This window comes from Dysidea avara, chromosome 4 (genome assembly GCF_963678975.1).
Source record: "Dysidea avara chromosome 4, odDysAvar1.4, whole genome shotgun sequence".
In the NCBI taxonomy this organism is placed as follows: domain Eukaryota; kingdom Metazoa; phylum Porifera; class Demospongiae; order Dictyoceratida; family Dysideidae; genus Dysidea; species Dysidea avara.
This window is the reverse complement of record NC_089275.1, coordinates 42113320-42136355: the sequence shown is the minus strand read 5'-3', so window position 1 is coordinate 42136355 and position 23036 is coordinate 42113320. Positions and strand designations below refer to the sequence as shown.

The following is a 23036-nucleotide window of genomic DNA, read 5'->3' as shown; positions in this document are numbered from 1 at the left end:
ATAGCTAGGTGCCTGTATACATTATGTTATTGATTATTAGGTAGCTAAATAGGGCAGACAGCCGATGCTGATTAGGCACTAGGCCTGAGCCTATTATGCTCAAAATTTTACCTATTATTCTTTTCAGAATTTCCCAAAAATTTCTCCTATTATTATTTTTGTTATTCTTGTAGCTATCCAGCCTATTATTCCATAATTATTCTCATTCAGTATATCTGTGGCTGGTCGCTTAGTTTTCAAGATGCTGCTATAAGTAGTTTTGTCCACATTATAATAGCCATATATGAAGCATTCCACCTTACACATCATTTTTCTATCCATAATAGTTACAGCAGACTTAGAATAGCTATCTATACAGTATTAATTCAAGTGCATTTAATTATTAGTGTATTATAATAATATGCTGTAACTGCTGTATAGCTACTAAGTTGGGTAGATAATAATACTCAAAGACATGAAGAATATACACTGGTATAAAATGTACAAGTTTCAGAATTGCAGATAATCATGCAGTTAAATCCTTGATGCTGGCTGCAGATTGGTAACATAAAACGATCTGACTGCTCTATTAGAGTATTTGAGCGTTCTATTAGAGTATATCGATCTTTTAGAGGTTTTTCAACCCCTTTCAGCCAGCACGCCTGTCAGCTTTATATCATTTGTAGTAGAGTAACTCTTTCTTCTAGGTAATCAAAAGAGACACGCTCCCTAATTCCACTGATTATTCCCGTGGTCGTCCGATTATTCTAAGATTCTACCTGTAACCATCCTATAATTCCGGAATTATTCTCACGAAATTGGTGACCTATTATTCTCAAGATTATGCCGGCATAATAGGCGCAGGCCTAGCACTAGAAGGTACAAATAAACATTCTTATTTGCTGTGACAATCATGGCTTCTGAAAGCTTATTGTCCATTTCAATTATTGCAATTGGTGCTGGCAGGCATTCAAATGCCGATTGTCTTTGAGAAAAGGCTTGTCATATATGCATGTAGTGCAATTGGCATGGATTTGTTGTCTAGTATACATGTATGGTAGAGGAAGTGACTGTTCTATTAGAGTATCTCCATTTTTCAACCATTTTATGCTTGCCACTGTTTCAGTGGTGTATCCAAAAGATTTATCTACAAGAAATTTATAATTTTACACCAATTATTCCAAGAATCCATCAATTTATTCAGGAATATTCTGCAATTATATTATACCACTTCAACCAATTTTTTTTTGTTTCTCGGCTTGACCAACTCTACACTACATTCACACATTATTATCTTGCACTATAGTAGTAGATTTAATGCTGTGAAGCTGTTGCCAACTGAAGCTACCTTACAAAGTAAGGGACCCACCATATAACTGGCTACTGATAAATGGCACTGTAGCCATAATGTACCATTGCACTCACAAAATTGCTGTCTTCAGATAGCAAAAATAACATTTTATTACTGACCTATCCACCCAGCACTTGGCCAGAGAAACAAAAGATTTATTTATATAGCCTCATTCCTGAAATTATTCCAGCATGCCTTGTGGGAATTATATGCTTCTATTTTCTGTCATTTTTCAATTCTAAATTTCCCTATATCATGCTCAATTTTATTCTTGTATACTCATCCATATATATCATTGTTCCACAATTTGCAATTTAAATCATTGATCATGACTGTATTAGGTTAGCTGGTTTTGGTCCTGTACAGAATTCAATAGTTAAAAATGTGCATGCAAAGTTCTATATTAACGTTCACTGTCATAATAATAAAGGTATACATTGGCTACATGTTAAGTTGCATTGCAGATGAGCAGAATCAATGTGATCTGGCTTGTAAGTTGTACAGTAATAATTAGCATTTAATATTAGAAAATGTTGATTAATATCACCACTGGTTGAAGGTTCTTAGTTTACTAATTTGTTAAGCTGCTTTACTGTAGTTGTACCCAGTTATACTGATAGTAAAATGTCAGTAACTTTAAGTATATGGAACATATTTGTTTTACTAAGTTTTAAACTCTCAGTAAAATATCAGTGAATGCGGGTTTACTAACTACTAAAATAACAAACAATTAACTGTTCCATATACCGGGGATATACCACTCTAGTAAACCAAGAAACTTCAGCAGTGTATTAGAAATAAACCTTAATGATGATGCCTTGAACATAAAAGCACCAAGTATTCAGTTTTATTGTGATATAGCTACATACCATATCTTCCTATGATACTACTAAATTAAATTAGAATTAACTACAAAGGGATAGTCTCCAAATTAAACTTAAAGAGCTATTATATTATTGAGATGGAAGTAATAGAAAGCATATTTTGTTTTGGTCAAACAACCAAATTTTCAAAAAGATCATTACTTCACTACATACGTAGCTTTTAATTATTATGCTGATATTATATGCTGATACTGTGTTGACTGTTGTATTAGAGAATTTGACTGCTCTATTTAGTGTGTAGTCTTCTGTGGTCTGGGAATATTGTCAACAGGCTTCAAAATTTCTGTTGTATGCATGGGGGCTAGTGTTGTTTTAGTAATGCATTTGACTTTTAGATTTAGTTTTAGCTGCAGATAGAAAAAGTTTTAGTTAAAGTTTTAGTTTCAGTTACCATCATTAATATATTTTAGTTACAGTTTTAGTTTAAGATGTTAGATTATTATAGTTTTAGTTAAAGTTTTAGTTTTAGTTACCATCTTCAATACATTTTAGTTGTAGTATTAGATCTTAGATTTCAAGAGTTTTAGATACAGTTATCCTTACAGTACCATTTAAAACAAATACCATAGTACTAAATATGATCATTTGGTCTTTTCTGGCCAAAAATATCACTGCTGCAAGTATGCCCATATGGCTTTTGGATTTAGATGCAAATACGTAGTCACAATGCAAAGTAGGCAGGAAACGACGAACATTATAATCAGTCAAAAGCATGCATCAGAAAAGAGTGCACAGATGGCCACATGGGAAGTTGGAAAATTTTGTCCCCGCCCAAAGCCCACCCCTAGATCTAAGGGACTACTTCAAAATATGTGTATATTATTGTGAATAATAAGCAGTGCAAATAATAATAAAATAAACAAAAATCGTAAGCTTAAATAAAGATACATGTCAGGGTGGAGGAGGATATGCACCTGCATGTAAGTCTCATCACTCTCATGGGGTATATAGACTTTGCCCCATTCCATGAGTTGCCTCCAACTCAAAGGTTAGCTTGAGGTGTGATAGTGCAGGGTTTCATTAGGATTGGTAGGATGACGTTAGAAAAATTCCTGTGGTGTCAAATATAGGAGAACTGTGGAACCCTGCACAACTTACCAAAACATGCAACCATCATCACTAGACAGTGGCGGACAAGTGCCACATGGCAAACAGTGTTTGTGTTATTGTATTGACCATTGAGTGATAAAAATTACACACCTGCAAATTTAAAAGCATAATAAGTTTGCTTGTTTAATTTGTTGTGGCAAAACATATTCTAAAAACACAAGATACACAATGTGACAATTAAGGTGCCAAGATAGACATGGTAAGCACAAGATCAACAGAATGTACTAAGGTACCAAAATCAAAATGATTCACTGTAGCAAGTGCCAAAACAATAATTGTAGCAAATATGAAGACCGATTTAGCAGTCAATGCATACCACCCTTCAATAATTTGATGCAACCCAATATGTTTGGCTTATGCAATAATGAATACAGCAGCTTACCTACATGATTTTTTTTTCAAAGAACAAGTATAATACAGTGTACATGGTTTCACTATTATTTTAAAGGAGCTGTTATAATTAATATAAACTCTGTGATAGTTTAAGTTAGCTACGTCCTGCTTGACATGCAGTAACTTTTTAGCATTAAACCCTTGTGATGATTATTAAATATCTTTATAGCAAAACGCTTTTAGCTACTTTTATATTATACCGTAATTTTGCTTTTTTTTTCATTGTAAAATAAGTTTCATATGCAAAATTTGTACGAAAATTTCTTGCAAGAAATTTTTTATACAAGATCGAACTACTGTAATTTATGTAAATCATATGAAAATATTTTTACACAAAAATTTTTGCATGAAAATAAAGCTAATTACGGTACACTGGCAGATAGTAAGTGTATAGTGAATAATTAGCTATATATGTTACTACAATATAGCATGGTACTTTTAGTTTTAAACAATTAACAACTTTTATGATTGTAAGTGGTAAGTACTTATAGCTTTAGTTTTAATAACATGTATACTTGGCAAGTACTTTTAGTTTTAGTTTCAGTTATTTGTAAACATTAAATGATATTTTTAGTTTTAGTATAAGTTTCCGCATAAAATTGAGACACTTTTAATTTTAGTTTTTAGTCTTTTGACAAATCAGAAAAACTTAAGTTTTAGTTTCAGACAACTAAAAGTAAAAGCCTAACTAAAACCACTTTTAGTTTTGGTTAACTAATACAACACTAATGGGGGCATGTTCTCCCAGAATTGTTTTGAAAATTAAGTATTCTGAGATCAAATCTGGTAGCTAGAAATTTTCACCAAAACTTTTAAACTGACATTGTACACATAATAGGACTAGGCTGCTTCTGCTGCACATTATCAGAAGCAGGCTAAAGAATATAAGAGGTGGAGTTATGTGAGGTTTGACATGAATGCCATTCTGGGGTCCAGGTGCATGCCTCCAGGAAAAATTCAAGTCAAATTAAGTAACTAACTTTACAGAAATACAAAATGTATGTGACTGTTCTATTAGGGTAGTTGACTGCTCTGTTAGACTATTTCGAACTGATCATAAACTTTTGATATTTCTGCAAATCTACATAAAATCAATTGTAATTGTCTGATTGGTGTCTGGAAACCTCCTGGATTTGCCCTTGCAGACATATTCTGCCGCCCCATAAATATACAGTTGAGTGTTTAGAGACAGTCCTAGACACTAGCTATTGACCTTCACAAAGAGTGCAGAGACAAAAGCCAGTAAATACCTTTACCATAGCTGCAATGCTACCAATAGCAACTTTTATGTATCACTTTCCCTACCTGCATTGCTATGTCTCACTGCCCAAAGTTGGCCATTATTATGAATTTCACCATTACAGTAATAATGTTTTTGATTGTATAGAAGTTATAAACAAATTTTCTTACTTAAAGAAAGGTAAAGCTATATAGATGCATGGGATTAAAACCAATCCCAATGCTAGGAGAAGGGACTTTATATTTAATTAGCCCTTTCATTTCTAAAATAAAATATCAAGATACTCTAATAGAGCATATAACTAACTCTAATAAAACAGTCAAGTGATAATGAATAATGAGCTACCCGGTTTAGGCTAACTTTCTGATATGAAACATTAATAAGAATAAGTGGTAAAGTGGCCTATTATAATGCTCATGTATAGCTATGCATGAATTTCCTACAGAGCAGATTTTAATTGCTTGAGAGTATAAAAAATAATACAGGACTATAACATTTAGAAAAGACCACACTTCATCTTGTAGCTACCTAACCCTAAACCAACCCAGTGAATAATTTCTACATAATGAATTACAATACAGTATATGTGACTGGGCCTGCGAAAATAGGGCATGTGGACACATGATTTTTGCCTACTTTTCAAACTTTCATCACTCGCACCTTTTTGTACCATTATGCTATGGTAGTGCAATTTTCAGCTCTCAGTAAGCATTTAATTGGCTTTGATGATGCAAGTTCCAAGATGCATATAAAAATCCTATTCCAGTACTGAGATATGACCTGTAGAGTGACAGCTAGGGTGTAGTTTGTGCCCACATACCCTGTTTTCTCAGGCCCACTCACATATTATGTAGATATCCTCTACTTATAAGGGTACTTAGTATATATGATACAGTAGCTAGTACTAGCTACTGTAAATGTAGTGTAGGTAAAATACTTGTACATACGTCCTATTTAGCCTTATTGATTGGGCCAATGGAATCTATTATATTCAGGCATCTGTACTGGCATTTGAATGGCTATGCAGTCTACTGAGCATAGCCGATGATACCCCTTCCTAATTATATTATATTGCCAGTGAACTTCGCCTATCTTAAAAGTTATCTTTACAATCATTGAAAGCTGGTGATATTCTTACAGATTGACTGTTAGCTAATGTAAATCCAGTATATATACAAGAAAAGTACCAAGGATCTTATCCAATATTATTAACAACCATCTGTTCTAAGGCGATGGAACATGTCATATTCCATTCCATTAAGTGTCATTTAAAAGAGCTGCATTGGTTACGCTTGTCCCCCTCAGTAATTCTCACTTATGAAAGACCTTTACTGTCATGTGGATCATAATCTACAAGTTGATATGATTATTACAGTATTAGATATTTCTAAGGCTTTCAATACCATACCAGTACCACACTATCACCTATTTTAAAAAGCTAGAACTTTATCATATAGTCATACACTGGATTGAAAAGTGGCCCACTGCATGCAGAAAACGGGTCTTGATGGGGAGTCATTTGATTATGTCCCTTAACATCTGGAGTATCTCAGGGTACTGTATTGGGTCCACTGACCCAATACTGCAATTAGCTTTATTTTCATGTAAAGAAAAAATTGTGATAAAATTTTTGTGCAAAATATTTTCATACGATTTATGTGAATGGCTGCTCTATTAGAGTGGTTCGATCTTATGTAAAAAATTTTGTATATACAAATTTTGCATACTAAAATCAAAAAGAAGCAAATTACAGTACGGTACAATTAAAGTTCTAAATCATGGAAGTTTAGAAGAGACAATAATTTATGTGCCCACATGTATGTGCCCTGCTACAGGGCCACCCAGAGAAGTTGAGGGGCCCAGGGTAAAGAGTTAAAGTGGGGCCCCAGAGGCAAGGAGGTTTCCATTCTGAATCACAAGCTGTAAGTCAAAGACCCCAAAAAAAATCATTACATGCTGACAGTGACAATAGCTACCCCTCACCAACCATACCTCTATATTTATAAGTTTGCTACACTGCTCCTCTGAAGAATACTGTGACTGCTCTATTAGAGTATCTAGATCTGACTGCTCTATTACAGTATATCTATCTTTTAAACAGGTATTCAAAGGGCTCTTCTGGGGCCCAGGGCAAAATGCACCAGTTGCCCCCCCCCCCCCCCCCCCCCCCCAAGCCCCTGTGGGTGGTCCTGCCCTGCTATCATATGCATAATTTTATAAGTATGATGCATGTGAAAACATTAACAGTTTACAGACATGCATCTATTGTACAGTGTATCGATCAAAAATAGTATATAATTTAATTTACTATATTTAGTACCACACATATGGATCATTTCTAAAATTAATAGATCAGTTGTAGCTGTTTGTTATAAAGTATGCTGTATGTATACATCACACAGACAGTTTAGTATATGTATGTGTAAAATAGATTAATCCTATCTATATCTACTATTTATCATTATAAAACAAAAAAAAAAGTTAAATCAGTGCATGCAAAATTGAACACTTACGTACAGCTACCTTGAATATCCACAATATTTTATTTTAAAAAATGCATAATAGAAAAATTACAGTTCAGCAAGCACTTCATTCATGGAAGGCCTCTCATTTTTATTCCTTTTAGTGCAAGACATGATCAGTGACACGTAATGGCATTGTGGCTCTGGCCATACTGCAGCTGCAGTGGGCAACACTTCATTTCTAATTTGAAGGGACGGAGCTTGACCTGAGCATACTTCAAAGAGGAGAGCACCAAAGCTGTACACATCCATCTTCTCACTGTGCTCATGAGGATTAAGCACTTCTGGAGCAGCATAGGCGGGGTTTCCTGGAGCTTCAGACTGCATAGTGGTATGCCATATGAAATTAGCTGAGCCAAAATCTGACAATTTTGCAACCCATTTGGACTTAACAGGACCCCTTAGTAAAACATTGCTAGAGGAGATATCACGGTGAATTATTGGCTCTGGAGAGAGGCAGTGGAGGTAGTTTACAGCACTGGCAATATCATGTAGCAGCCAAACAAACTGATGGTCTTTTAGCTCATGTTGCCGAATTACATCATGTAAATTTTTCTCCATTAACTCAGTCAATATTATTGGATCACCTTCAAGAGTGGCACCAAGAAATCTCAACAAGTTGGGATGATGACATTTGGCAGAAATTTGCATCTCTCTAACAAAATGTCTAATGTTATATTCAGAAATGATCTGGTGATGAAGACACTTTGCGGCTACCTGCTCATCCCTGAAGGTAGCTTGTACCACTCTACCCCAACCACCATCACCCAGCTTGTTTTGAGTTAATGTAATTTCACGTCTTGAAACAAGCCATTGTCATTAAAAAGTGTCTGCATGGTGGTCATCTGATTTGTGAGTTGCTCCATCCTTCGTTGCATATCTCTTTCAATTTGTTGTCTCATCTGTTGAAGTGCATTGTTGCAAAATGTCTGCATTTGAGTTGCTTGTGTTTGAAGTTGACCCTGTAGCTGAGCTACTTGTGTACGCTGCTGTGCTTCTTGAGTTTGTAGTTGGGTTTCTTGGGTTTGTAACCTTTCAGTTAATGCAGTAATTTCTAGAGCTGAGCTCGTCTTTCTTTGCTGAAAACTTTCTCTTAATGCTGCAATTTCTTCTTCCTTGGTTTGTAATCTCTTCAGCAGTTCTCTATCTCTTTCTGTCAATACTCTAATTTGTTGGTTAAAACTTGCCATTTCATCTTCCTTTTGCTTTAGGCTTTCCTTCATCTGTTTGTTGATAGCAGCTAACTCGTTTTCCTTTACCTGTAGACTTTTCTTCAGTTGCACTATCTCTTGATTGACATTTGCTAGGTCTTGGTTGATCGCTCCTATTTGCTGACTTTTTGCTGCTGATTCCTCTTTACTGTGCTGTCTTAATGCTGCTATATTCTGACCTTGGTTGTAGTCTGCTTTTCATTTTGGGATACCTTATTTGACAATGTCTCAATTTCCCTCTCCTTTTGATGCAGTCTATTTTGCAGTGTGGCAAGATCTTGAGATGACTTGTTTTCAATCTTCTGTATCCTGTCTGAAGCCTGATTAACAATATCCTTCTCACTGCTTTTGGACTCAGAATCAATGCTGCATTGGAATGAAATTTATATATCGCAAAACATTTGAAACCATGCATCATGTATTCAATACATTACTGAGATCTGATAAGTAATGCACTGACATAGAATATATATGTTGTGTATGCTATAACATCTAGCTATCAAGATACACAGTACACTGAAACCTCTCTAATCTGATATCTCTGTAATCCAGAGTACTTCTATAATGTGACATTGTTTTGTATACCACCAAAAAGACTTTTCTATGTACTGTAATACTACTTCAATAATCCAATATCCTTGCTAATATGACATAATTTTCTTATCCTGAGCATCAGATTATTGAGGTTTGTTGCACTGCCAAGAAAGTCAGCATGCCACACCATGCACATATTTACAGCAAAGAAAATACAATTTTTCTTGCATAACTATCTCCTTGGTTTCTTCTCAAAAGTACAACATTTTTGTATTATTGTTATTTGCCACATAGGGTAAGCCACACTGTAAATTTGATTGAATTTGTTATAGCCACTTGCAAGATGTGGGCAGCCTTATTTTTTGATGTTTTTGTTCTGCTATGGAGGCCAAGATTTTTGCAAACTTATTATAACATGTAACTCAATCACTGGTACAGATAAAGTGTATACTAAGTTTGCTAGGAATCTGTTAAATATCCACAATGCAATTTAACAATTATGCGCATTAAAAACATGAAACATTGTCACAGCTACCACTGTGCAAAAAGTTTGATATACTCAGGTGCACACTAGTAGGCATAACTCAATTATACATTCAATTTACACAGGTATGTATGAATATGATATACTATAATTGTATATCCTGTGTATTACAAATTGGCTGCTATACACTGGTGTGTATACATCATGTGTACATATGTAATAGATATACACAATGTAGTATAGCTTACCACAGCTTGTTGGCATGGCTACGTGGGCACAGTACATACAGCTAACTTATTATTAAATTCTTATGTATTCTGTGCTATTTTTAAAGAATTTATGTATAAAAATGTAATTCAATAAACTGTAACACACACAACAACAGCTCCATTGTCATCCCAAGTGGCATTAATCTAAGCTTGCCTTTATGTAGAATTACATTTGTATAGAAAAAAAACATTAAGATGTTCTCTGTCATGGTGGCTTTTCTTCATCTACACCAGGCCTGACCCAGTTGGTGGTTGCTGTACATCAATTCAAGCCATACATGTAGTACTATTTTCACCAGGCTGCATCTGCCAAGACATAGTTATTTTAAAGAGCACATAGGCTACAATTACCAGTATAAAATTTATGGTACAACTTTATAACTGACTGAAAGAAACTGCAAAAGAACAGTTGTAAAGTTGTAAATGCTCAGAACAGTTGTAAAGTTGTGAATGCTCAGACATACAGTACTTACCAGTTGTATGTCATACAGCTTCAGTTCTCTTCGCTGACTGAATCTGCAAAGGATATCAGTTGTTAGTGAACAAATGCTAGTGAAAACTTACCAGCTGTCCATCGTACACATGGGTACTCTCTGTTGAGTGAATCTGCCAAGGATATCGGTCATTATTATACAAAGGCCGTGGTCATACTTAGCAGTTGTCTGCCGTAAACTTGGGTACTCCTTGATGGCCGAATGATATTGATTGTTAGTGCACAAAAGGCTATTGCAAGTTGTCCATCATACAAAGACCATGGTCATTATTGTCCATTGAATAACTTGAGTATACTTTGCTGACTGAATCTGTCAAGAATATAAGCTGTTATTAGTATGCAAAGGCCATGATCATACTTACCGATTGTCTGTCATTATAACTTCAGTACTCTTTGCTGACCGAATCTGCCAAGGATATCGGTTGTTAGTGCACAAAGGTCATCGTACAACTTGAGTACTCCCTACTGAGTGAATCTGGCACACTTTACTGGTTGAATCTATCATACCAAGAATATCAGTAGTAAGTGCACACAGGCTATAGGTTATGAGGGACAAAACTGTGCAAAACTGTGTAAAACATGACTTTAAATTCACAAAATCTAGAGAGCATCATTATACATTACTTCACTAAGGTAATCACTCAATGATTTCATCAATATAAAATTATATAGAAAACTGTCAATATTCACAAATTTGCAAGAATTTCATCCCTCAAAAATTTCTAGCATTTGTTGTCATTTCATCGATGCTTTTTTAATTATACAGTATTTAGGCATACTTAACAGTTGCTGGTGGAACATGACTGTTGGCGTACATAACATCTATGCTTTTGGGTAATGTCGTACACCACATTTATACCGCTGCAGTACCGGGAACATTGGCTTCATCATCATATCATACACAAAGTATTAGGAGGATCTGTATACTTGAAAATTATTATTAAGTCCTATATAAGGTAGGTAGTCAATTTAACTTTTAAGAACAGTATGTAAGCCACAGTGGTAACTAGCAACATGCATACATACATTTGGCCAAGACTGTGATATTAATATAGTCACCTGTAGTAACACTATAGTCACATGGCTACTTGTTCTTCCTTAATAAATTTTGTTACAAAGGCCAGCTACCCAAACGTTTGATAGCACACACTGAAAGAACAAGTAGGCCTTACATAATATATATTTAGTACGGACTATTCAGGCGTAGAGAAACGTGTAAAACCACTGGAAACGAGCATATGCTCACCTCTTTGATATGATTGGTTATAGTACCTATCTCTAATGAAAATTTTAATGAGCTGGACACATGCAAGTGCTGTTGTTTTCCATGAGTAATGGTGCACCGCAGTGCTGATTCACTGGGTAGGCGCGACCACATGTCTGCACATCCCAGACCAAACTCGTTTGTATGGAATTTTCTATTTAGCCAAATTTTCTGCTGACGCCTTCATAACTCTATAATGTTTAGCACTATGGGTATGATTTCAGTTAAGTCATACAAGAGACCAAAAAGTAAGCTGCATACTTTCGTATAGTGTGATAGAGACTTTAGTCTATAATAAAAATGATTCATTGTAGATTGGTCACTTACTACACACAGTGTAGAATTATTCACAGATTCTTTAACTATATGTATGTGATTACACCCAACATTCTTTGTTTGTGTACAGTCATGAACATCCATTGTAATGCCAGTTTACAGCAATGATTGCCAATTTACCAGACCACCACTGGAACATGAAGCATGACAAAGTGAAACTTGACAATCTATGAGGTACATACAGGCTGCTGTTGCTTCCTCCAAGAAAATTTCATATATAGATCCTCTGAGGATGAATTATAGAGAAATTTCAGTAATTTATCATAATTGTCTCAAATGCTGATTCACTGGGTAGGCGCGACCACATGTCTGCACATCCCAGACCAAACTCGTTACTATGGAATTTTCTATTTAGCCAAATTTTCTGCTGACGCCTTCATAACTATGTTTAGCACTATGGGTATGATTTCAGTTAAGTCATACAAGAGACCAAAAAGTAAGCTGCATACTTTCGTATAGTGTGATGGAGACTTTAGTCTATAATAAAAATGATTCATTGTAGATTGGTCACTTACTACACACAGTGTAGAATTATTCACAGATTCTTTAACTATATGTATGTGATTACACCCAACATTCTTTGTTTGTGTACAGTCATGAACATCCATTGTAATGCCAGTTTACAGCAATGATTGCCATTTTACCAGACCACCACTGGAACGTGAAGCATGACAAAGTGAAACTTGACAATCTATGAGGTACATACAGGCTGCTGTTGCTTCCTCCAAGAAAATTTCGTAGATCCTCTGAGGATGGATTATAGAGGAATTTCAGTAATTTATCATAATTGTCTCAAATTATGGCTGATCTCATATCACTCACTGGTCTGGTTTCATTTAGCCACCAGAGTATAACCAGAAAATGCCAATTCAAGTATTTTAGTCATCATAGTGTAAAAACAGTGTGTGTGTGTGTGTGTGTGTGTGTGTGTGTGTGTGTGTGTGTGTGTGTGTGTGTGTGTGTGTGTGTGTGTGTGTGTGTGTGTGTGTGTGTGTGTGTGTGTGTGTGTGCATTTGCATGTGTGTACTGTGTAGCATTAATATTTATTATGCATATGTGTGTGTGCATTTGCATGTGTGTACTGTGTAGCATTAATATTTATTATGCATATGTGTGTGTGCATTTGCATGTGTGTACTGTGTAGCATTAATATTTATTATGCATATGTGTGTGTGCATTTGCATGTGTGTACTGTGTAGCATTAATATTTATTATTAGGGACCTGCCGATTATGTTAGCATAATTTTGAGCATAATAGGTACCTAAAAGCATTGAGCATAATGCCAGCATAATAGGTTAAATATTTGTACGATAGTGTAAACTCTTGCTGGGAAAATGACAATTGCAAAATAAGATGGATATACTCTAATAGAGCAGTCAGTAACTCTAATAGAACAATCATCAAACTGACTGTTCTATTAGAGTATATCGATCTTGTCTCTTACATGCAGGCATGCAGCAAGAATTTATTATTTGTGTTCCAGCCACTCATTTTTTTCTTTCTATATAGTGTTAAACTAGTAGCAAAGCATATGAACTAAGGCATGAACATTGAGCATAATCGAGCATAATAGGTAAATATTGAGCATTAATTTAAGCATAATAGGTGAATTTTTTGAGCAGTGCAGCATAGCATAATAGGTAAAATTATCAGCATAATCAGCAGGTCCCTATTTATTATGCATATATGTGTGTGCATGTGTAATGTACTGTAGCCTACCTATACACACATGTAGGCTCACTTATCTCGTTCATAAAAAGGATAAGCTTGATCACTGATGTAAGTTCCAGGGGAGACCACAGTTTTCTCCTGCAGTGTAGCCTTCTCCATCACATCGTGTAGGTACTGTAGAAACAGGAGTACACACCATAAAACTTTCAGTAGCCACCCACACTATGAATAGGAATACATATATACATGGAATCCTTGCAGTACACTAATCCCTATAAACACTGTAATCAACTAGGATGACCTTCACACATACCTGTACAAACATATGACACTCAGTTACTGTAGTAGCCCTACGTGAAATTTAAAAAAATCGATGCACTAAAATTTTCTCCAATTTCCTTCTTCTATAGCTCATTTAAATTGCCATGCACTACTTTTCCAACAAAATCTGAGGTATCTATTTGCCATGCACTACTTTTCCAACAAAATCTGAGGTATCTATTATGTGTCATGAGATATGTCTTTTATTGCATTTTGCAATACAAAATTTGTTACACCAGGTTGGTTGGGTCATTGTGGTGCCAAAATTTCCATGAATTAGATCATTGTGCTCATAGAGGGTTGCTCTACACATATCACACCTGAAAAGTTACCAGACACAAAGTAGGCTGTACACAATAATTAATTTTACAGAAACATATTGCACATACTTCTTAGCTGTCATTTTAGCCATGAGCAAACAGTTTGTACAATGATTGTTTTACAGTATACAGTCAAACCTCTCTAATGCGACGCTCAATGGGAGCCATAGATTTTGCTGAATAAAGGAGGTTGTTGGATTATCAAGTCACCTCTGTAATCCGACATTATACAATATGTCAGATTATGCAGTAAATAACAGGTAAAACAGATCACACAATGTTTTAAACATGAATTAATTTTAGAATTTGTAAGTATTACAGCTTTTTTCTATTACTGTCAACCAATTAAATACTTTGGTTGCTTAAAAATTATTTTCTGTGATTATTCTAATGCCGCTATTATTCTCTGTCAGATTACAAAGGTCAAAAACAATGCATTTCCAAGTCTAGAGAATCACAGTTTGTGTCGGATTATGGGGTACAGAGTTGTCAGATTACAGAGGTTGTTTTCTATACAAAAATGTTGGTAAATGACATTTCAGTCGGATTCTGGATTATGCAGGTGTTGGATTAGAGAGGTTCGACTGAATATACAATTACTGTTTTACAGAGGACACCTGCATAACCTGGACACTTAGTTGAGGCCCCAAAGTACCAGCTTTTACATGTAAACTGACCTGGAAAATCAGGACATCTTAATAATCAGGACATTTTTGGTTGATCCCAAGGTGTCTTTAATACACAGGTTCCACTGTAATGAATTTATATTTCATTTTGAATATCAGGACACCCTCCTATCTCACATAGCTAGACCAACTTTTTCAGGGGAAGTTCCACTGCTTGGTGCAAATTGGCAAAGCCATTATCTTCTTACTGTTTAGGTTCTGAGACTATTATACTTTAAAATGTGGCACAGTGTTTGCTTGAACACAACAGGATACAAAACAAGCATGTTGCTCAATAGCAAAAGGCTTAGTCAGTCTGGCTATGCGAGATTTGTTGGACTCCTGAACATACATACAAACTAAATCATCTGTACATAATACTTGATACATCACTCTTAACCTACACTTTGGATGGTGGTGGTCTATCAAAGCGTCGTACCAATGATGGTGACCGGCTATACAATATGACACAGTGGGAGATACAAAATGACACAGCGAGACATACAATATTATGACACAGTGAGACACATAATATGACACAGTGGGACTAACACGTGCAAAAGCAGTGATGTCATGCTTAGAGGTGTGTCCAGAATGAGTGCGACTATTCAAACTGGACCACACCCATTTTTCTCCCTACAAAGATAAAGTGGTCTAGCCAGGTGAGACTAGTACATAAAGTATAACATGCTTAAGTAATCTGTAAAGGACAATACAAACATATCATAGATCCTTTACACTCTAAGGATCTATGAACATATCCACTCACCAAGAGGAATGTAGTAGTGAAGTAGTATTCACAGCGGAATCAACACTAATAACTAACTAGTTACTGTCTGTCCAGTTTGCCACATAACTGTAGGAATTTGCGCGGTGGTCTAGGACGATGAGCTCTTCCAGAGTATCAAATCACGTGATTCGTAAGTGTTCGAATTTATAAGCAACACTAGTTTTACAACCGGATGCGGTTAGACCTCTTTTGCCGAGAGCTCAGACTAGCAGTGTGTGAAGTCTAGCGCAGTTCTTTTCATCCGAGTTTTTATCGATGATACTTTGTTTCATTGCGCACTGTTCTGTCGGGTCGGAGGCACTTTTATGTGAGCACCGCCTCCAGAGGTGAGTCAGTGTAGCTATTAATGTTCACTTCTTATTGCCGTGGTGTACTAAATATTAATCTTTTAGGTGTTAGCTAGACGCGCGTAGTTGTATCGCTCTCAAGACTAGGTCAAGGCGTCGTGCTCCACTAGTATCACGGTAAGCGTACATGAATTGTGCGTGTGGTTCATTAAAGTTTCTGTTTATGTAGTTTTGTCTTTAGGTACAAAAGCACATTTAAAAGGTTTGTTAGTTTACTTGTTGTCTATACTGTTTTACGGGCTGATGATTCAATGCAGGTATTGTATGGAAGTTGCTTTGGCGGCATAGTTTGCTGCATCATGCACTGACATAATAATAGCTTGGTAAGCAGTAGTGCTTCTTTCTTGCCAGCTTTAATTTTTCTTTTCAATGATAGTGGCAATGGAACTGCTGCTGCTTATTATGATTGCACAGCATTTCAATAGTTACAGGTATGTCTGTTGTCGTATTACTGACTAACTATTTTAAAGTATTCATTTTGTAGGGCTGAATTGTAGAATCACATGCTACTGATACTTCATTGTGTAGATGCCAGGCACATGATCATGATTGAGTTAACTGTGTTTATGCAGTGAACAGGTATAATAGCTTTTCATAGTTGTCTATTGGAGAATACACCTTTTCTATTGTAGAACAGTGTGTGGAGTTTAGGAGATGTGAACTAGGAAGAAGAATTATGTCCACACATGTACATCTGGTGAATTTATCAGCTTCGTTTCATTGGTAAGGCCACAAAAGAGCATTTGAATCATTGTTAAGTGATTTCTTTTGTCTGTAGACGTCGTTTGATGATGAGACCTATATAGAAGAAGAATGATGTACCTGCTACTTTTATCAAAGTGAACACTACTGGACACATTTCATGTTGTTTACTCAATGTTGTACAATTTTAAATTTTTTAATATGAAACCTCTAATCTTATAATAGTAAAGATATTCACATCAGATATACTACATTGAGTTACACCACAATTATACATTGGTGAGTATATCAAATATGTATTTCTTACATATGCACATATTATACTTATGTAAACAGAGGTTATACACGTGGTTAACCAGTAGTGTATAAGTCAATTATACTCATATATTATACATAGTAGTGTAAATGGTATCTATACACAGGTACAACCATGGTGTATAACAGATGTGCCACACATGTGTATCCTTGGTGTATATCATAATAATACATCAGTTATACACCTATGTATTTCAAATGTTTTGCATGGTGTACAGGATAAATGGCACATGGGAATGACTTGAAAATTACTGTTTATACATTCTAATCACTGTAGCAGTGCCTTTAGATGGTAAAACAAAGGAGTAACAGCTATACAGAGCAGAGCTATGAAGCAAGCAAATGCAAAATTGCAGGGTTGAGATATTCTAATAGAACAGTCACCATGGGTAACAAAGTTGATGTTGTGCTACTTCTAAAAACCAGGTACCATGCAGCAAACAAACCTAACTGGAATTAATTAACAGTGTACTAATAAAACTAATATTTATATTGGGTTTTGCTTTGTTGCTACATACACATTTGAATCATAGTAATTTGTATTTTGTGATTGATGAAATATTTAATAATTCTGTAATTACATTGCTAAGTACAAAAAAAGGAGGGGTCCCTCAAACAAAATGCTCTAACCCACTAATAATGCATAGTAGTATCTTCTTACCTGTTTTATAGTTCACCTTTAACATTTTCTTACACAGATTCTCCAGGCAAAGCCTCAAAGCTGCTCTTCATTTTTGTTTGAGTATTTAGGGGCACGCCTCCTTTTAACTGTTAAGTTCACCCAATCCCATGTCACTCATGTGACTAGTTTTCAACTCTAAGGAATTCGTTATACCCGGTAGCCTAGGGGCCAGCTGTGTTGTTTTTCGGCTGTTTGATGTCCGTAGAGCCCTTTAGGTAAGGCCCTTACTGCGTCCTTATAAACTCGTTTCCCCCGTATTTCAAACCGGCACGTATTAACCAAAGCTTACCTGCCCAGAAGTTTAATACAGCCTTTATTAATCAGACGTGCGCCCACCTTTCTGAAATTGTTTTCCGAAAAGTGTGTGTGTGTGTGTGTGTGTGTGTGTGTGTGTGTGTGTGTGTGTATGTTTGTATCAAGAGTTCATAATAATATATATATACTGAGGAGAGTATCCTACTCTCATATACCCCTGTAGAAGAGCGTATTGTGAAGTTATGACGTAGCACTTAGTTCACCCGTTTTTCTTTGTATAATTAATGATGTTATTGGTTGAACATGAAACGCGTGCCTAGCAACGTTGCTAGCAACCAAACTACCTCCAGCTCTAAGCGTTTCTCACTTAACTACAATCATTCCTTTAGGCCAGGCAAACTTGAATACTTGTTTCTCATCCACAAAATTTCGGATTTCCATGTGAGTGGGAGTTCATTTTTCATTATTCATTAGACCATTCCAAGTGGTAATCCTGTTTCTGGTCCCTACCTGCATCAGTTATAGGTCAGGCCATCATTATTGGTATTGCACATGCATGATTCTATTTAATGCACATCACATAAGCAGGAAGTTGCTGTTAGAAGCCGTACAGGTTTATTTATGTTTGTGTCAATGTTGTATTGTATACCTACATGTATGGATATAATAGTATAGAATCTCAGAGGCTTTGTGGTTTGAAGAGATTTTGAGTGTGAAATCAAGGTTCTTCCATGTTCATAACTTGTGTGATAATAATGGTATAATGGCCAAATCTGCCCGCCCTCATCCAATTTTGTACTCATCCAGGACCAGAAACAGGAATATTACTTGGGATGGCCTTATTAAAGAAAATACTCCAAATCAAGCTGTTTGTTACTATAAAGGTTGGCAAAAGCCTTTTAAGAAATAGTGCTTATGTTTTACCACCATTTCTGAGGTGCCAGTGACATTTGCTACACTGTAAAATGATGGCCTAGCTTCTTAGCATCAAAATACGTGTGCACGTGATTGATAACAGCAAAAATGAAATTAGAAGCGGGCAGGTAAAAGGAGATGTGGGCGGAGATGAGAAATAATTAATCAAATTTGCCTGGCCTTATGGGTTAAGACTGCTTCGTAGGCATTTCTTGCTAGGCCATTCAGCTATCCTGAGCGTAGCGAGTGTGAAACGGTGCTAACAATCCTTGCACTTTTACAGCTGCTTGTATGTCACAAACCACAATATCTTGTCGTAACGTCATAACTTCACGATACGCCCTTCTACAGGGGTATACGAGAGTAGGATACTCTCCTCAGTGTATATATATATATATTTATTGTGAACTCTTGGTTTGTATGTATGTTTGTTTTTCTTTCCGCACCCACATACGCAAAATTTTGTTTGCTAAAAACAGCCTTTATGTAATAAATAAAGGCCATATAGAACCTGTATTAAACTTTCTGGGCAGGTAAGCTTTAGTTTAAGACAGTTAATACGTGCCGGTTTGAAATACGGGTGAAACCAGTTTATAAGCATGCGGTGAAGGCCTTACTGTGCTCAAAGTGCTCTACAGACGTCAAACAGCTGAAAAACAACACAGCTGGCCTCCTAGGCTACTGGGTATAATGAATTCCTTCGATTTAAACAGGGGACGTGTTGTACATACGCGAACAAAAGTGAAGAGCAGCTTTGAGGCTTTGCCTGAGAATTTGTGTAAGGAAATGCTATAGACGAACTATAAAACAGTTAAGAAGATACTTCTGTGCATTATTAGTGGGTTAAAAGCATTTTGTTCGAGATATACCTCCTTAACATGCTTAGCAATGTAATTACAGAATTACAAAATAATTAATCAATAATGAAATACAAATTACTATGACCGTATTGTGTATAATTATAGCAACAAAGCAAAACCCAATATAAATATTAGTTTAGTACACAGTTAATTAATTCCAGTTAGGTTCGTTTGCTGCATGGCACCTGGTTTGAAGTTGCAAAACATAAACTTGTTTGCCACATAAAGGCTGTTTTTAGTGAACAAACGTTTGCTCACATGGGTGTGGAAAGACAAGCAAATATACAAACAAACATACAAACACACACACACTTTTCGGAAAATAATTTCAGTAAACTAGGCATGGGTGCACCTGGTTTAAAAAGTGTACGAAAATGAAACATGCCTGGGTTAGATCCAGCGACCTCTACACCCAACACCCAAAACTTTAATCACTGAACCACTGCCACAGGTATCACAGCTAAGCACCTTATTTCTTATTGAAAAGTTTATAACTATATAAACATGGCTACTTGACTACATCATACTTTGTTACATCACATACAACATGGCTACTTTAGATTATTGTACTAGTAGACTTGGTCATTGGAAGTCTATTATTGATAAACATTTTGCCGGTTTATATATTTACATATACCATACCGTGATGTTAAATAGTCTTTTGATGAACTGTCAGTAGTCACTGGTGTCATCTAAGAACAATTGATTCATATACGTAAGTGCTTAATTGCATGCATTTACTTCTGCCTACTACTGTATATAAGGTATGTAATTACAGTGTGACCTCCATTATCCGAAAACCTGTCAGTACAAAAAGGGTTCATGCTTCCATAGATTTCCTGTTCATTGGAAAGGTACTGGAACAGCCGTATTTCTGCACATTTCCACAAAAGTCTTTCCAAATCTTGCTTATGGAAATAAATTATATAGAAATATGGCTGTTCCAGTACCTTTCTTAAGACAAGGAAACTTGAACCATTTTTGTAATGTGTGTGCCAGTTCAATTACAATAGTGTTCTGCTAAGTGAATTAGTTTGAATAAATGAAGCCCGTTCATTCTATACAGACCCGTGTTCAACTACTCTGATACAACATGCACATCTTGACAAAATACTCTAATAGAACAGTCATCACTAATGTTTGAATAATTGAGTGTTCAGATAATCGAAATCCAGATAATCGAGGTCCTACTGTAATTTCATCTAGATAAGAATACAGAAAACGATTTAATGTGTACAATATTACACAAACATACAAACTAAAAGTTGTTAGAAAAACATTGTATTTAATTGGCTATTACATAGTGGATAATAGATTGCAGAGCTAATAGTGGATATTATAGTGGATAATGGATAGTGGATAATGGATTGTTGAATGGATAACATAGTGGATAATAGACAAGCTTTATATACACTTTGTATGGCGTCTCTGAAAATAAATGCTTGAAAGGACAGTATGCCAAGCCATACAGTGCTATTTCACATCCCATAACATATATGTTTGTGATGTAATAACTTGCTGTATTTTATCACATTATGTCACAAAATGGCAAACTTGTAGTGATATTCTAATGGGATAATTGTAAACAAAGCAATGGCAATGGTATAAATTTGTACTGTTTTACTCGTAAGGTACATAATTATCTTCCTGCAATTCACGTTGTTTGGTAGCTGAAAAAGAGCTACTCTGTAAAGCTTCGTTCCATAGCCACTTCAGCCAGACTCTAGCAGCTGGTACAAACTTGTAATGTTGTCACAAGTGTTCCACTATCAAGAACTTGTATATAGCAAACAAGTCTGTTGAGTTAATTAACGGTCTACAGTGGGCTAGCACTGCTGTTCTTGTGGCTAAATTTCCAAGTGCTCTGTGCCATTGCATTACCTTCGAGCATTTGTGCCATTTATAATCTTCTACTTGGCTTAAATCACCTGTCTATATAGATATGTAATTCCACAACAAACTGATTCCAAGTCATTGTATAGTAGCAGGCTGTAAGGAAGCAAGAATTGGTGTTCATTTCCCAACCATGTAAATATGTAAAACAGCACCAAATGTGCTGCACTTGTATGGTTTCAGCACTGTATGGCATGGTGTACTGCTCCTTTAATTATTATTACATGAACTATTTGTTTTATAACTAAAATTACAAATCAAATGGAATTAATTAAAACTACAACAATAGGTAAGTATCAGATACCACAATTTCCTGTTTGTGCTTTACAAAGTGGATCCTCGTGCACCGATATGGAATGCAGTACAGGTGCACTGATATAGAAATACCGTATGTTGGCTACAAAATCACTGATTTTGATGCTGATATTCTTAGAAGTGGGTTGCATCTGAATGTAAAAGGTTTTAAGTATAGATACTACAATAAAATTTAACACTAAAGAGGTGGTTGCCAAAATTAATGTTTTTTTGCAAACAAAAGGATAAAAAGACTTGTGAAGATGTTTTATTAGAGTAAATGAATACCGTAAGTTCTCTGAAAATTCGGAATATTTTTAAATCAAAATTTTTCGTCTCGCCGAATTTCGGCCTATAATTAGATGGTAATCACCACTAATTTTAGTTGATCGACCACTCATCATAGTATAATTTATATCGTCGATATTAAGACTAGGCAACTCTGACGTTCTCGTCACTATCAGCATCCATCGCAAAAATAGGAAACGTGCCGAATTTTTTATTAGAGGAAATTATTTCACTGTTGAATACGGGTGCTGAATAAATAGAGGGGCCGAATTTTTAGAGAACTTACGGTAGATAAGTTAATCTTCAGTTATACAAATACATTCACTTATCTGAACACTTTTGTTGGACTCTAGGAACAATGATGTTCTGATAACTGAGGATTAAAGGAGCACCTATATAAGTATCAATATTGGTAATATCATAAATCGGTAAAAAGTTGGCTTTTTACATAGCAGATATTTCTTTTAGTACTATAATTGCTCAGTTTTACTTATGATTGATCTTGTAGCTCTGTGGGTAAAACATGAGATAGGAGAATGGCGGATCCAGGATGGGGCATTTGGGAAATGCCCCCCCCCCCCCCCCCCCCCCCCCATCTCTTTGTGGAGGAGTCAGCTACTTCTTTTCAATAGTAAATCTTGTTAGGT

General features: G+C 35.7%; 1 protein-coding gene and 2 long non-coding RNA genes across 9 annotated transcripts; 1 reads left to right on the top strand and 2 right to left on the bottom strand.

Moving 5' to 3' along the window:
• Window positions 1-7271: 7271 nt before the first annotated feature.
• On the bottom strand, window positions 7272-9420 carry LOC136253871 (probable serine/threonine-protein kinase DDB_G0271682). The gene is made up of 4 exons (XM_066046530.1): window positions 9311-9420; window positions 8903-9056; window positions 8457-8843; window positions 7272-8289 (listed from the first exon to the last, which is right to left on the bottom strand). The coding sequence occupies exons 1-4, from the start codon at window positions 9418-9420 to the stop codon at window positions 7528-7530; spliced, it is 1413 nt and encodes a 470-aa protein (XP_065902602.1). The 3' UTR covers window positions 7272-7527.
• Window positions 9421-10044: 624 nt separating this feature from the next.
• Window positions 10045-17366, bottom strand: LOC136252202 (uncharacterized). 7 transcript variants are annotated; one of them, XR_010699409.1, is made up of 8 exons: window positions 15818-17320; window positions 15453-15503; window positions 14522-15134; window positions 13813-13916; window positions 10833-10968; window positions 10542-10780; window positions 10451-10493; window positions 10045-10283 (listed from the first exon to the last, which is right to left on the bottom strand). It is a non-coding gene; the product is annotated as an uncharacterized lncRNA (long non-coding RNA). The 7 variants fall into 7 exon arrangements; XR_010699407.1 differs by having other exon boundaries at window positions 15061-15134; window positions 15818-16107; XR_010699410.1 differs by having other exon boundaries at window positions 13791-15134; window positions 15818-17366.
• Window positions 15926-17324, top strand: LOC136252201 (uncharacterized). Its single transcript, XR_010699404.1, has 9 exons — window positions 15926-16164; window positions 16231-16302; window positions 16355-16387; window positions 16443-16508; window positions 16562-16616; window positions 16670-16764; window positions 16818-16908; window positions 16964-17166; window positions 17310-17324. It is a non-coding gene; the product is annotated as an uncharacterized lncRNA (long non-coding RNA).
• Window positions 17367-23036: the final 5670 nt, after the last annotated feature.

Coding starts and splice junctions, on each gene's coding strand:
- LOC136253871 (XM_066046530.1), bottom strand. CDS start 9,420: ATGTGCATGGTGTGGCATGCTGACTTTCTTGGCAGTGCAACAAACCTC. Junction 8,844..8,902: donor TTGAGACATTGTCAAATAAG/GTATCCCAAAAT, acceptor GCATTAAGACAG/CACAGTAAAGAGGAATCAGC. Junction 8,290..8,456: donor AAGCACAGCAGCGTACACAA/GTAGCTCAGCTA, acceptor TAATGACAATGG/CTTGTTTCAAGACGTGAAAT.